The sequence below is a fragment of the Phocoena sinus genome, chromosome 7, assembly GCF_008692025.1.
Source record: "Phocoena sinus isolate mPhoSin1 chromosome 7, mPhoSin1.pri, whole genome shotgun sequence".
In the NCBI taxonomy this organism is placed as follows: Eukaryota; Metazoa; Chordata; class Mammalia; order Artiodactyla; family Phocoenidae; genus Phocoena; species Phocoena sinus.
In genome coordinates this window covers 45779187-45795722 of record NC_045769.1, presented here as the reverse complement: position 1 = coordinate 45795722, position 16536 = coordinate 45779187, and the positions used below count along the sequence as shown (strand labels likewise).

The 16536-nt window shown below is 37.0% G+C and overlaps 1 protein-coding gene across 4 annotated transcripts in view; it reads left to right on the top strand.

Moving 5' to 3' along the window:
* The window catches only part of COL3A1 (collagen type III alpha 1 chain), a 38760-nt gene extending 32242 nt beyond the window's left edge, over positions 1-6518 (top strand). For 3 of the 4 annotated variants that reach the window (XM_032638520.1, XM_032638521.1, XM_032638522.1), the window contains 10 exons: positions 191-244; positions 333-440; positions 921-974; positions 1356-1463; positions 1760-1813; positions 1906-2013; positions 2918-3209; positions 3817-4004; positions 4388-4630; positions 5390-6518. In XM_032638520.1, coding sequence (XP_032494411.1) covers positions 191-244; positions 333-440; positions 921-974; positions 1356-1463; positions 1760-1813; positions 1906-2013; positions 2918-3209; positions 3817-4004; positions 4388-4630; positions 5390-5536 — 1356 coding nt within the window. In that variant the 3' untranslated portion in view covers positions 5537-6518. The remainder of the gene's footprint in view (positions 1-190; positions 245-332; positions 441-920; positions 975-1355; positions 1464-1759; positions 1814-1905; positions 2014-2917; positions 3210-3816; positions 4005-4387; positions 4631-5389) is intronic. The other variant, XR_004350845.1, reaches the window with a different exon arrangement.
* Positions 6519-16536: the final 10018 nt, after the last annotated feature.

The window sequence follows — 16536 nt, the reverse complement described above, 5'->3', positions numbered from 1 at the left end:
CTGTTTAGGTATTGTCACTCCTTGCAGGGCCACACCCATTGTCATATCTAAGATTTTTCACTCCCAAGAACCAATTTTTATCCTCTTTAGGATGATATTTCTCCCATTGAGAATACAGGTCTTAGATGGTATTTAAATGGTTCCAAAGAATTTGATTTCATTTCTTCCTCTTTGTTTTTTCTTTAATCAGGGAAACCCTGGATCAGATGGTCTGCCAGGCCGAGATGGAGCTCCTGGTAGCAAGGTATAACAGGCACACGTACAATAGGTTTGTGTAATTAGAACAATAGCTGCTGATCAGATTGATTTTGGAACTGTGAACTTGTCCACAGGGTGACCGTGGTGAAAATGGCTCTCCTGGCCCCCCTGGTGCTCCTGGTCATCCAGGCCCCCCTGGCCCTGTTGGTGCAGCTGGAAAGAGTGGTGACAGAGGAGAAACTGTGAGTTCTCATGAACTCCATCTTTCCCTACTCATCTATCTTCCTCAATAAGGAGCTCAGTAGGTAGAAAATAGAATGTCATATCTGCCAACCAAAAGATCTACTCTCAATTGTTTCACAGTTTTGCATGCTAGTCAGTCCTTAGGCAACTGTGGTAATAAAGATATATGAGAATTTCTGGCAGTAGTCAATGAAGAATTCATTATTAAAATTCAAAATGGCATTAATCACACCAAGTGTATATCCACTTGGTCAATATAAGCTTGAATTAACAGGGTTTCCTCAGCTTTCCTATTCAGACCCCCTGGTAAAGCTATAAACAGGTAAAGGATTTTTAAGGAGAAAATAATACTAATTTTCAATAATAGCAAACATTTCATTATTCCCTCACAATGAAATTATTAACGTTTAAGTAAAACAAAACTGTATCAATAAATAAACACTTCCGTGTGCGTGTTCATTTGTTTATTTTTATTTTAGGGCCCCGCTGGTCCTTCTGGTGCTCCAGGTCCTGTTGGCTCAAGAGGTCCTCCTGTAAGTCTTTTTTTTTTTTTTAACTAATTTTACAGTGTAGGAAATATTCTATTTTCTGGCATGCTCAGCAAAAAGGGATGACTAGATACATAACTATGGAACCAAATTTAAACTTTCCTTTGATGATATAGAAAGCAATTTAGGATCTAAAAGTTCCTTGGGGCTATGAGATTACACATCAATTATTGGGGCTCCATACAATTCTCAGTCCAAGATCAAAACAACCACAAGAACAATCTTTATTGTTCCAAGTATGCAGTGTTTGTTGATGGGATTTCTAGCTTGTAGAATGTTATAAAGTGGACTTAATTGTTATAAATCCTATTTTGTTTTTCCAATGTGTATGTGTATATGACCTTAACTCAAAATGTGTTTGTGAAGGGTCCCCAAGGCCCACGTGGTGACAAAGGTGAAACGGGCGAACGTGGTGCTAATGGCATCAAAGGACATCGTGGATTCCCTGGTAACCCAGGTGCCCCAGGTTCCCCAGTAAGTGCATCCATTTTGTTAGAAAATCCCCTCAATGCATTTTAACTAATGAGATAGGCAAATCTTAGAGACCAATGGTAGAAAATTGTTCATCTGTGAAAGTCTATGCTAAAAGAGATTAGAAACGGATTTGAGAGCTTATTTGAAATAGTAGTTGGCATGAGACAATGGGGATATTAAAGGAAAAGGAAATCATATTTTATCATGATCCCCATGTTTCTTGATCTGATCTTGAACATACAGTTTCCTAAGCCTTTTTAAAGTCTTCACTCATATTCACCTTCCTTTCCTTTCAGGGTCCCTCTGGTCACCAAGGTGCAGTAGGTAGTCCAGGACCTGCAGGCCCCAGAGTACGTACCACAGATATTGGGAGGTCCATATTTTAAAATGTTAGCACTGCAAGAAAATATTCTAGCATTGTGATATCATGATAATTTCTTAGGGACCTGTTGGACCCAGTGGGCCCCCTGGCAAAGATGGAACAAGTGGACACCCTGGTCCCATTGGACCACCAGGGCCTCGAGGTAACAGAGGCGAAAGAGGATCTGAGGTAAGACATCACTTATAAATATGTGTATTTAATTTGCTTTAATTTTCACATTTTCAGAAACACTTTGCAATATTTGAAAACTGAGATAGTGAGTTAAACACGATGCAATTACCAAACCTAATTTAGGACCTGAACAATAACTTTAAGACATTCTCTCCCACATGAAGACTTTCTCATCACACTATAATGACAGGGAGAAAAAACCTTTCTTACAGTTTATGAGGTAACACTTATATCAGAATAAAGACATAGCCCAATTAATAAGATGAACTCTGCCAGCACTGATCTCATATTAGACATCTCACAATTATGATAATCTTAATGATTTACAAGTGTAAAGTACATTCCACTTCTCAAACGGCTGCCATGACTCCTGTTTTTCTACTGATACCATCATTCCTAAAACATTCCTATCCCACACTTTTGGAGTAAAAAGAAGAAAAGCTATTATCCCCACAAGTTACACAATTAAAACACAAATAAGTTAAGTGGTTAGCCCCAAAACACAAAGTTAGATTCCAAAGTTGGGATCAGAATCTAAGTGTCCTGATCATAACCCCTCTGTCATGTCAGCATTAGAATTGCTTACATCATTTATACAGAAGGAAACATGTGAGAGTAAAATGTGTGTTCCAACACCAATTCTTCTTACACACTGGAACACACTGTCATAACAATGAATTATAGTTATCATAAATTGGTTAATATTTAAAAAAAAAAAAAAAAAAAAAAAAAAATTGGTTAATATTTGATCACAAAACAACCCAAATAAACTTTTACTGAAACAATTACTATGACACAATATATTAATTGTTTGTAATGCATTTTGGGGGCCTAGCAACATATTTTTTCAGTGGATACCAAACAAGTACCCCTCAGTGATGTATGTTCTTACCCTTCCTAGGGCTCCCCAGGCCACCCAGGACAACCAGGCCCTCCTGGGCCCCCTGGTGTCCCTGGTCCATGCTGTACTGGGCCTGCTGTCATCAATGGCATTGGAGGTGAAAAATCTGGGGGTTTTGCCCCATATTATGGAGATGAACCAATGGATTTCAAAATCAACACCGACGAGATTATGACGTCACTCAAATCAGTCAATGGACAAATAGAAAGCCTCCTTAGTCCTGATGGTTCCCGTAAAAACCCTGCTCGGAACTGCAGAGACCTGAAATTCTGCCATCCTGAACTCAAGAGTGGTATGCTGGGGAATCTTTCACACTCATGGCAACAGGATAACAAAGAAAACTGCTTATGTTAGAATTTAGGGGAAAGGAAAATTTTACTGGGAATAGAAAATATTATACAGCAGAGATAGTACTTAAAGAATGTTAGTTGAATTGAAACTCCTTGATATTCTGAGTAAGAAAACATGAATTTTGTAGGTGTACTTAAACTGTAATGTAAATTCAAAATATGCCAAATGTAGGAAAATCTAAAGACAGTTTTATAGAAATTTTAATACAAATTATAGTTTGGCATGTCTTTTCATATCATCACAAAGTTGTTTGAGTGATAAACAATGTATATCACTGTGTTTGTAATTTGATGCAGACATAATTTGTAATTTAATTATTGCAACATTTATTTATTGAAACAATTTTTATAATAAATCTAATTATCAATTTTTTCAAATTAAGAAACAATCTAAAAGTTCCTCTATTCTGCTACACTATAAAAGTACAAATACATAAAGTACAAATACATTAGCAGTCAACATTATGAATGCCTTACAAAATCATTTTGGTCCAAATCCCATTACTGGATATTATAACCAATTCCATTGTCCTTTTTGTGACTATTCAGGAGAATATTGGGTTGATCCTAACCAAGGTTGCAAGATGGATGCTATTAAAGTATACTGTAACATGGAAACTGGGGAAACGTGCATAAATGCCAGTCCTTTGACTGTTCCACGTAAGAACTGGTGGACAAATTCTGCTGCTGAGAAGAAACATGTTTGGTTTGGAGAATCCATGGATGGTGGTTTTCAGGTAAGAAAAGATATACCATTTTTCTTTAACTTTAATCCATCTCTACTTAGCTGACTTTTTTGTTCCTCCCATTTGCTCATCACAAAACAAATTTAGTTAATAAATAGAAAAGTGAAAATTTTTATATACTCAGGTAACTACTTTTATAACTTGTCTCTCAAAAGCTAAACTAGATTAAATTATTCTTCATAAGTTACCCACTTTCCTTCAATTCTTAAGACCTTCTTTACTCTAGCATTGTATGTTATACATGCAATAAAGACATAGCCATACATAAAATATGTGAACAACTTACATTACAATGACCATACTACACTGCATGAATCACTTATGTATAATTGCAGCTATAATGTTTGACCAGCCTTATTTGTTCCCTATTACAGTTTAGCTATGGCAATCCTGAACTTCCTGAAGATGTCCTCGATGTCCAGCTGGCATTCCTCCGACTTCTCTCCAGCCAGGCCTCCCAGAACATCACATATCACTGCAAGAATAGCATTGCATACATGGATCATGCCAGTGGGAATGTGAAGAAAGCCTTGAGGCTGATGGGCTCAAATGACGGTGAATTCAAGGCTGAAGGAAATGGCAAATTCACCTACTCAGTTCTGGAGGATGGTTGCACTGTAAGTAACAGCATTTTTATAAGCATGCATCATAATGAACTTAGCATTTCTCATTTAATCACGCTACTTTGAAAAGAAGGAATAAAAATAATGAGGGTGAACAAAAGATGGCATTTGGTGTGAGTTATATTGAATCTACTGATCCATTCCAGGGAAGGTTAAATCACACAAAAAATGAGTATATCTTCTCAACCTCCAGGTGAAAACCAGCTGATGTGAAAGCAATTGAAATGTAAATCCATGATATAAACTTTGCCAGATAATTTAGACAGTTACTATCCACTCTACATAATTGCCATCATATGGACTCAATCTAAAATCTCTTTTTAATTTTAAAGGTTAACTTTAAATCAATCATTTGTTATTATCATTCATGAACAGAAGGAGGATTCACTTCTAATATTAACAGATTCCAATGTGAGAGACCTATCCACTTCTTAGTAAACCAGCTCTATACCTAGTAACAATGACCAGAACCAAGGTTTCTGAGAATGGACTGAACTGTGGCAATCTCCTTGTTGGGTTTACCCTGAAGCCCTATAAAGCTTTTGGTTAACAATATGGTTTATCGACTGGGAGAATTATCACTTTGAACTGGAGCAGGTCTCAGATGTATGGAAGATAATATACATGGCGAGTCGGCAACTCCCTTCAACAAAAAAATTTTTTTTAACTTTGTCAAACAGAGAAACTGTCTAAGTAATTGTAATGTCATGATCACTTACTTTTTTTTTTTTTTTTTTTTGCTCTTTTTTACAGAAACACACTGGGGAATGGGGCAAAACAGTCTTCGAATATCGAACACGCAAGGCCGTCAGACTACCTATTGTAGATATTGCACCCTACGATATTGGTGGTCCTGATCAAGAATTTGGTGTGGACGTTGGCCCTGTTTGCTTTTTATAAACCAAACTCTATCTGAAATCCCAGCAAAAGGTTTCACACTCCATATGTGTTCCTCTTGTTCTAATCTTGTCAACCAGTACAAGTGACCAAGTTCCAGTTATTTATTTCCAAAATTTTTGGAAAAAGTGTAATTTGACCAAAAAAGAATACATTTTAAAATTTATTTTATTTTTTTTTGCTGTTACACCAAATACAGTTCAAATGCTTTTTGTTCTATTTTTTTACCAATTCCAATTTCAAAATGTCTCAGTGGTGCTATAATAAATAAACTTCAACACTCTTCCAATAACACTGTGTTACATTCTTTGAATCCTAGCCCATTTGCAGAGCAATGACAGTGCTTACCATCAAAAGATAACCTTTCTTCTGAAATAGTCAAACATGAAATTAGAAAAGACCTTCCTGTTTCAACTACCTCAACCTGGTCAGAAACACAGATGAATTCTATAAGCCCCAGAAGATGAAAATAATTGTATAAAATACCAAAACTTATAAATTTCACTGATTAAGTTCCTAAAATATTGGTTAAAAGAAAAAGAGTAGAGTGTAGTACAAGAATTTAAAGAAATATTTTTGAAGCCATAATTATTTTAATCTTGAATATCAACTTCTTTTAAAGGTGCTTTTTCTTGTCATTGCTGGTCAAGATTACCAATATTTGGCAAGGCTTTAAAGACACATGTTCTGGTGCTAATGTACTTTCACTTTTAAAACTCTAGGTCAATTGTTGCTTTACGTTCAAAACACAGATGCACACCATCTGTACATGTCTCTGGTCAAAAAGATTTCCTGGTGTGTCACTGCCGGGAACTCTTTCTCTGCAACCTGTAAAAGTCAATAACAACAACAAAAAATAAATTTTGGGGCTGCTTTTGTCACAATAACAGAGAATGTCTTGAAATTAAACTTTGTAAGCTTGTATGTGGTTGTTGATCTTTTTTTTCTTACAGACACTCATAATAAAATATCATAATAAACATTCCTGGTTTTTGTCAACTTTTCATAGATTTAAAAAATGCAAGTTTACAATCTAGTGATTTTTCTTGAAAAAAAGCATATTGAATCCTAGATCTCTGGCTTAATAATGCAATGACTCTCAGGAATATGAGATAATATAACTCATGCTGGGAACAGAGATAATGTGCAATGGGGAATCTTGCAGATTTTTAGATCATATTTAGTGGAACTCCTTGGGGCATATTGAAAACTGAGGGCTTCTATATGACACAATCCCTGGAAATAGTAACACAGTAAATTAGGGAGTCTCCAAAGTGGGAGGAAATTGCTGGTAATTTAGAAGGAAGTAAGCAGGGTCTGGCAAAACAGACATTAATATTAAGAACAATTGCAAGCTTAGGCTTTTTCTACCACCTCTAAACACTGCCTCATTTCCCTCTTGGGTCAGCCCCTTCTCCACCAACAAGTTATTAATCTTTTAGTTACTGCAAATGAAAATAGCATCGTCTTGCATACCTGACTTTATAGTTTGAAATGTATTCACTCTATATAATTAATAATAATAATACTTTCAAAAATAAAAATTCCATCAGTCAAATGTCAAGACTCTTAGTCTACTTATCCTCCAAGCTGGAGGCAACAAATGTTAGCAGTTTCTTGTGCATATTTTCAGAAATATTATCTATCTATCTATCATCTATCTATATATCTGAGTCTATTTGTATTATGCATTAGAAATTAAATTCCTTGCAGTTTCATTTTAGACATATTCAAAGCCAGCAATATTTGGTCAAGTCTTTCTCACATTGTATCACTCTGACATTGGCTCTCCTGCCTCATCTTTCATTTATAAGGACTCTTTTAACTACATCAGCCCAGCCCCCAACTAGAAAATTCAGGATAATTTCCCCATGTTCAGGTTAGTTGATTAGCAACCTTAATTCCACCTGCAACCTTAATTCCTCCTTGCCTTGCCATGTAACATAACATATTCCCAGGATCCAGGGCTTAGGATGTGGACACATTTGGGAGCTATTATTCTGCCTACTTCAACAATGATGCACAGAAGTAAGGAGAATTGTGGTGGTCATAGCTGTAGTGAGGGCAGTAATAGCCAGGTTTCCAGAGAAACTTGGCCAGTAGTGCCAGAAATGTCATCCAGTGCCCAGTTCATTGGTTTCACTAGGCTGCTTCTGGGGTGTGATTTTGAAGATGGCTCTGAACGTCAGCATTCCTTCATAGCTGTTCATTTTATGAACCTGGGTTCTATAACTTGTTCTGCATTTCCCTGAACTTCAAATAAAATCTATAAATTGCATTTCTTAAATCAGCCCAAGTTGGTTTAGGTTGTTTGCATGAATCCAAGTGTTTTGGCCTGAGCAACTGGGAGAAAAGTTGCCAATAGCTGAGATGGAGGAGACTATCAAGGTAAAAGATTTGAGGAGCTCTAAGATTTAACAAGATGGGGCAAGTTAAATGTAGAATGCCTATCAATCATCTAAGTAAACGTGCTGAGTTGGAAGTTAGGTATAAATCTGGAGGTCAGAAGAGAGGTCCAGGTTAGAAAAATAAATTTAGGAGTTTCAGCATATATACGGCTTTTATATCCATGGAAGTAGATACAATCGTTAAATAATTGAGTATAGAAAGAAAGGAGAAACTGTGTAAGTACTGAATTCTGGGATATTTGAATACTTACTTGTTGGAGAAGTGAGGATGAAGCAGCTAAGGAGTTGGAGTAGGAATAAAGGGAAACCAGGAAAGTGTAGTGACCTAGGTGTGAAAAAAAAGTGTTTGCTGTTTAGGGCTTCCCTGGTGGTACAGTGGTTGAGAGTCCGCCTGCCGATACAGGGGACACGGGTTCGTGCCCCGGTCTGGGAAGATCCCACATGCCGCGGAACGGCTGGGCCTGTGAGCTGTGGCTGCTGGGCCTGTGCGTCCGGAGCCTGTGCTCCACAACGGGAGAGGCCACAACAGTGAGAGGCCTGCGTACCGCAAAAAAAAAAAAGTTTGCTGTTTAAATTTTAAAATTATAGCGTATTAAGAGGATAAGGATGCTTAAGGTTGATGTATTACAAGGCCACTAATTGCGTATTTTAAAAAGTAAGGTCACGTGACGTTATATCAATATTCCTATGTCCTATAGATGGCAAATAATGATATAATTAAATCTTCTAATTCACAGTTATAGTATCACTTTTTCACCTCTTTGTTGATGGAAGATTGAATACAACTCTCTTTATCTTCAAGCTGGCATTTAAGCAAAAAATATTTCATTTATAAAATTTATTTTATAGGTTTTGAGGGTGAAATTTTTGCAGTCATAACAGCATTTTTGGAAAATGGAGAAAAGTAGGAAGAAAAATTAAGTATCCATGTCTCACATCTGTGGATACTTCCTTAAAGTCTTCGTTGTATATGCTGACATAATTATGACAAAATACACGTGTAATTTTGTATGCTGCTTATTTCATTTAACACAATACCATTTTATCCATAAGAATTTTTAAAATTTTGTTAATAATTAGGAAAAGCATAAAGAAAAATAACAGTAATGGCTCCAAAGTTAGAAATAACATCAAAGTGATTGTGCTTTTATCTAGTTTATATTAAAATTTTACTTGTCTGAGTTCTATCTTAGAGGAATGTACTTATTTTTAAAAGTGAATCATAAACTGTGAAAAATATTTTCTTTTCAGGCAAAACTCTCCATTGAATCATAACTCACTAAGTGAGCTTGATACAACATTGGTGAAAATATTTTATATGATGGAGCATACATGAAAGCTTTCCCTAAATCTTTAGGTTTCCCAATTTACCACACCTAAGGTCTTCAGAAATTTTTGAAGAATCACTTGTTGAGTTAATGTCATAAAGAAAAAAAGGTAATCATCTATAGCCAATATTTTTTTAAACAAATTCTTATCTGATCATATTTTTCCTCCTTTTTCTTCTTACCTCTTTAAATCTTGTTCAAAAACTATTTCCCTTTAAAATTTCACTAAAATACACAAAATGACGTTGGCATCTTTTAACCATATCTAACATGATATTCATTAATAGAAGAAAGGCTACCCTATGTAGTCCATAAAGTTTATAAATGGGGATTACTATATTTCACACCAGTTTAGTGATGATGGAAAAGCAATGATACACTTGCTTCAATTTTGAAAAGGAGTTATTTCATAATTAAATAGGTGGGAGAAATAATAAAAAGATTTAAGCTCTGTCTTAGATTGGGTTCCCTGGAAACAGACTCTATGGCAACTTATGTGAAGATTTACTGGGGAGTCATCTCGGGAGATACAGAAAGTCAGGTTTGGACAGAAGGAGAAGCTGACCCACGTGCAATTGACATCGAGGCTTTGGGAAATCCTACAAGAAGCTCTAGAACTGAGATGGCCCTTTAGAGTTGTTATAATTCACAGTAAGAGTGAAGGGTCTGTGTAACCTTGACTCAGACAGTCATTGACTCTGGGCCAGAACCTGGAAGGGGTGTGGAGTGGGAGAACCTTCTGAAAGGCAGTCTTGGTGATTGAAGGAAATTTTTAATGAGGGGCATGGCTGTGAGTCCTCAGTAACAGATATTCCAGGAGCTGATGCTTTGGCTTTGAAGAGAGAATATGGGTGGAGCAACACATTTTCTACTAGAAGCTCCTACTCAGCACTCTGCCAAACACTATAGGGAAATATAACACATGATCACTCCTTGTTAGGAATGTGTTGTCTAGAATAGATAAGTTGAACCCATATGAAATGGTACAAAAGCCTTCAGATGGTGAACAATTAAGTGCTAAATTATGCTGGGCCAAACATCTGAGATATAGGTAGTAGATGAGAAAAGTAATTAGCCAGTGGTGATTATATTGTCATAAAAGTCTTTAAGAAGATAAAACTTGGTCTTCCCTGGTGGCGCAGTGGTTGAGAGTCCGCCTGCCGATGCAGGGGGGCGCGGGTTCATGCCCCGGTCCGGGAAGATCCCACGTGCCGCGGAGCGGCTGGGCCCGTGAGCCATGGCCGCTGGGCCTGCACGTCCGGAGCCTGTGCTCAGCAACCGCAAAGGCCACAACAGTGAGAGGCCCACGTACCGCAAAAAAGGAAAAAAAAGAAGATAAAACTTGAGTTGTGTAATAAAGAAGGGGAATAATTTTGGTAAATTGTGGTAAAAAGGAAAGCAACTTTAGAGTAAGAAACAAAAAAAGAGGAGAAATCGAAGCAGGGATAATTATTCCATGCTCACAGGACAGTGAAGAATCCAGGCTACCTAAATCTATTTATTTCCACAACATTACGGAGCAATTATTAAATGCAAGCCTCAGGACCAAGTGCTCAAAGAGGTTCAAGGAGAATGAGATTCCATGAAATTTAGAAAATAACAATGTCATGAGAATCAACGTAGTATGTTGTATTAGAGAGATCCAAGGCACTTAGAAAGGCCCAAGGAAGGAACTGTCATGTCTGCTTGGAGGTCCTCAGGAAAGGCTGTGTGAAGTATATTTGGCAACTTATATTACCCCAGTTTCAGATGAAGCATGGATTTCATGTGGTGGTGTAAGGGATAAGGCTGGAAGTATAGTCTGGACCAGAGAGCTTAGAAGAGCCAGGTGACAGGTTTTTGTCTTTTTTTTTTTTCTAATCTACATCTCAATGTAGACCCATATAAAGGTTTTAACTATTGGAAGGCTGTTACTTGAGGAGAGCCTTGAGGTCAAGGGAAGTGTAGTGAAACAGCATCAGATTTACAGGAGATGAGGAGATACCTACTGTGGAAGAAAGAAAGATGAATCAACATCTTAGCGAAGAAGAGGATGAGACTGAAGAACCTTGGCAAGGGGTCAGAACACATTTATTTTCAAAGACTAGACTGAGGAAAGAGTCACAGAGTGTACACATAGTTGCTGGGAAAATTAGGTTAAGAGGGGACAATGGGGACAGCAAGGGGAGGACATCAGAAGTCAGGCAAGAGATGTTTCTATTTAACACAGAAGAACTCAGCGGAAAGTTACACAACTCCAGTCTTACTCACAGCTCTCTACATGGCAGTTCACCATGACAGTGATTCCTTTGGAAGGATAGCTGAACATGATAAAATGTGTGACTGACTGGAGAATACTAGGTCAGGGGCAGTTAAGTAGATTTGGAAAGTACCCTTATACAGATGGTCGATGAAATCATCTGGCTCCAGAATGAAATAATTAGGGAGCAAAATTTCCAAAGGAAAGGGGAAAAGGACAGCATGCTGTGCCTGTGGTGGGAGGGGTTATGTGGAGAAAGCATCATCAAGCGTTGGATTTGGCATCCTTGGTTTTTAATGGATTAAGAAAAGGAGGGTTTAATTTTGAGGGCTAAGGTTGTGATTAATTCAAGGGTTATGAGAAGAGAGAGGAGACTAAACAGAAGGAGGGTTATCATTTGTGCTACTGATAAAAATGATTGGGGTCTGATTTTCAAATCTTGTCTTGAGTTTAAACCACCTGGAAACTGTCCTCAGTGGCATCAGCAAGAGCACAGATTTGAAGGAGTGAAGGCTGTAACTGCCTGTAAGAGCCCACAGGGCACAGCATTATTCAGAGAAACTTGTCAGATGTCTCAAGGAGGGGCTTGGACTGCATCTGCCTATCTGAATCTTTAGGGCTTACATTTGGACTACAGATGTCTTCAATTTGTTGCATTTTTCTCATTAAAGTGACTAACAATTGTGGTCATTCTGTATCTCCAGCTGCCTTTCGTTATAAGATCTATCTCATAACAGTTTCAACTCTTGGGAAAATTGTTCACATTGCATTTCTACCTTCCTCTATTTATTACCATCTGAATCCACATTTTTTACTTCACATATGTGCAGACCAATCTCTTATAGTATTGATGGCATTTAACCGTAATTGCTTATATATGTAGGCTTTTGTTACACACTCTTTAAATTGTGGTGAATCGTATTCTTAGATAAAAATAAATGCACTCTTCGTCTTTTTGTTTTTGCTTTTAACTTGTAAGATAGTACCATGGTAAGGCATTGATGTGAATTAAATATCATTTGAGGTGTTTGTTGATGGCATCAAAATCAAATCCAGCAGAGAAAAGTGTAAGTTGTACAGGATTATGCTTAATTAGTACAATTTCATCTTTAGGGATCCTTATTATAACAGTCTCACTGGTATCTTTGCTTAGATTGATTTTCAACCAGAATTTTCATCTTTCTTCACATTTCTTTCTATTGGTCTTCTTGAGTTTAGTCATGAAAGGGCAAAAATGAGAATAGAAACTGCATTATTGCATGATGTGATGGCTCACATATCTTTAGATATAACACCCACTTTATCTCCAGAGAGATGCTCCATACACACATCAGTTACATCCTCAGCCTGTTTCCTTTTCTATTCCCCATGTTAGTAAATATCATCATCTTCCATCCAGGTACCTAAGAAGCCAGAAACCTGAGAACAATCCTAAATCTCTTGCTGTCTCACCCTCTCACTCTTTCATCAGATTTTGTTGATTCTATTTCTTCAATCTCTTCAAGTCCATCTCTCTTTCTCCATCCTCAGTGGCATTGACTTCTCATTCCCTGTTACTTTTTCTCCAAACTTGTTCTAACTAAACTCTCTGTTGTCAGTCTCACACACAGTAAAAATTCTCCCTGAGTATTGCTGCCGAGGTGATCTTTCCAATATGCAAATCACAATATGTAACTTCTTTGCTTAAAACTTCGGTATTTTGCAGTAAAGGTTCTATTGATATTTTGGATGGTTCAGATTTTGTTCAAAGGGATTAGCTTGCATGCAAGATATTCAACATCTTTGGTCCATCCATAAAATGCCTAGAATATTTCCCAACTGTTATAATCACAAACACCCTCCTCACACATTTCCAAGGGTTCTCTAGAGAGTATGTTTACACTCCCAGCTTATAACCAAAAATAGCTGCCGAAAAAAAAAAAAAAACTTCTTCAGAATAATTTTCAATCTCTTTAGCTTGACATACCTTCATGGTACCTCTTTCTACTTTAACTCCAAACAATCCCTTGTAGGCAGTCTACTGCCATGTCAGCCTAACTGGGATTCCCTGAACAAGCCACAGCTCTTAAGAACTGCATACCCTAATTTATGTTGTTCCTTATATCTGGTATGCCTTCATTGCTCAAGACACTGTCTTAATCCCTCACAACTCATTAAGAGAAAACCTTTTCCAGGTAGTCTTCTTTGCTCTCCCTCCTCTCCAAATCCCAGCCTACTTTAGAGGGCTTAGTTCTGTGGTTCCACTGTGCATACTCCATTTAGATCAGTTATAACCATGTGTTTATTCAATTCAGTTGGTATATTGGTCTGTTTTACCCACAAAATGGTAAAATGGTAAAAACAGCCTATAAAGCATGGAATGACTTCCTGTAGCATCAACTGGATACTACATTCCAAACAAAAAATATACCAATATCCTTCCTTACATGAAATACACAAGCAAAACATGCACTCACGGGCTTCCCTGGTGGCGCAGTGGTTGAGAGTCCGCCTGCCGATGCAGGGGACACGGGTTCTTGCCCCGGTCCGGGAAGATCCCACATGCCGCGGAGCGGCTGCTACCGTGAGCCATGACCGCTGAGCCTGCGCGTCCGAAAGCCTGTGCTCCGCAATGGGAGAGGCCACAACAGTGAGAGGCCCGCGTACCGCAAAAAAAAAAAAAAACATGCACTCACAACAGATTCTTAGGCTATAGTGTAAATTAATCGGCCACCATTGTGAAATTGGTTTTGTTATGTGAATTTTAAGTTCCATTCTATTTTATATTTGTATCTGCAATTTTTACAAATGATATTTTAAGTTACTCATCATCTGTTAAAATTCATAGATCTGGAAGATCTCCAGTGTATCCTCTTCTTTCTCCTACCCCCAGATCACTTCTGGTGGCACTATCTACTCACATTTACAGGAACTCTAAGTAAACCAATTTGATAAAATGACTGTAACTATACTTTCCACATCCAGCGGGAAAAAGAGACAGAAAGTGTATGTGAGTGTTTTCCTGCGTCTTCTTTTACACCTATTACAATCAAACATTTTAATATTTGTCAAATTCTGATAGATGAAATTTAATATCTTACTGTTTTGGTTGCAGTTTTTCTTTCTAATGACATTATATTTCTTCCACATGTTTATTGGCCTTTATATTATGACTTTCTGAATTATCTATATAGGATTTTGCATAATTTTGCTTTTTTGTACTGATTTTTAAGGGGTTTTTTTTTTGCATGTAAAGTATAGCAAGTCTTTTCTGTCATAGTTATTACAAAAATTTTCCCTGTTTAAACAAGCTCTTATGCATGCTCATTGAGTTTTATAATATAGATTTAAAATTTTAGAATCTGATATTTCAACATTTTACTTTGTTATTTATATATTTGCTTTCATTACCATTCCAAGATTATTAAACTACTCAAAATAATTTATGCAAATACTACATTTAGAGGTTTTTTAAAAAGTGAAATATTCAGTCCATTTGGGAAATGTCTTGATTTAAGGACCAAGGAAGGAAACATTCTTTAAAATGATAAATGTCTATCAAGTAACTGTAACACCATTTATTGAATTAATGAGAATTAATTTAATTATACATTAAAAATATAATATAGACATGTATTTATATATATAAATCTAATATAGATATATAGATTCTTTTGTTTTGTGTTTTTTTTTTTTTTTGTGGTATGTGGGTCTCTCACCGCTGTGGCCTCTCCCGTCGCGGAGCACAGGCTCCGGATGCGCAGGCCCAGCGGCCATGGCTCACGGGCCCAGCCACTCCGCGGCACGTGGTATCCTCCCGGACTGGGGCACGAACCTGCGTCCCCTGCATCGGCAGGCGGACTCTCAACCACTGTGCCACCAGGGAAGCCCTAGATATATAGATTCTTGTCTAAATACTCTTCTTTTACGATGGTCAGTAGATTTTTATTATTTTTTTCATATCTAATAGGAAGAGTGACCCATCTTTACTCAGCATTTCTGTTTTGGGGGGGATTCCTTAACATTTTTCTTGCATATTTTTGATTCCAACGAGCTTTAAAATGGTTTTGTCATGCCCCATGCTTTTAAGATCCTACAGGGATTTTAAGTAAGATTGTGCTAAACTTATATTTTAATTTAGGAAAAAGAATTACATTTTTCAAATACTGAGTTTCCCTATGTGAGAAAAAGGCACAATTATGCCCATTTTATCTTATTTTACATACCTTCGTCAAAAGTTATGTTTTTTTTTAATCAGGTTCTATAAATGTCTTATCATGTTAGGTCCTTAGTGTTGTATGTTGTTATTGCCTTTGTGGATAGAATCACTTCTTCTGTTATGTTTTCTATCTAGTAATAGAAATAGAAACAGTAATCAAAATACAATAGTAATAATGACATCTGCTTCATGCTAGTACATAAATCAACTATGAATATTCTCTAAATATACTTTTCCAGTTACACAGTAGATATTTTCTCATCATTCATTCAATGAATGTATTTTGAACAAACACAAATATCAAGCAGTATGTTGGATCCTTGTAAAGAGCCCCTGCCCTTATAAAAAATACAATTAATAGAGAAGATTAAGACTAATCAAATAATCATACAATTATAGAAAGCATCATAATTTGTGCTATAAGGAAAAAATACAAGGTGCCAAGAAAATTTATAACGGGGGATGTTATCTAACCTGGGAGGTAGTGAAGGGTGAGGACTCTAGGAGGATTTCATGAGGATACAGCACTGAACAGAGCTCTAAAAGATGAGTACTAGTAAACTGGGCAAAATAAATGCAAATGCAGATGGCCTTTGACAGGATGGGGAATCTGGTTTAGGAAATGGACAGAAATTCATTGTGTGTGAAGCAGAGAATAAAGCAGATGGTGGCAAAATGAAGCTTGAGAATTAGGCAGGAAGTCAGGTCATGCCAGAGCCTCATAAAGTTTAAGTATTTTTGTCTTTATCCTAGAAGCTACCAGTGAAGCTTTTTAAGGATGTGTGTGTGTGTGTGTGTGTGTGTGTGTGCGCGTGCGCGTGCATGTCTGT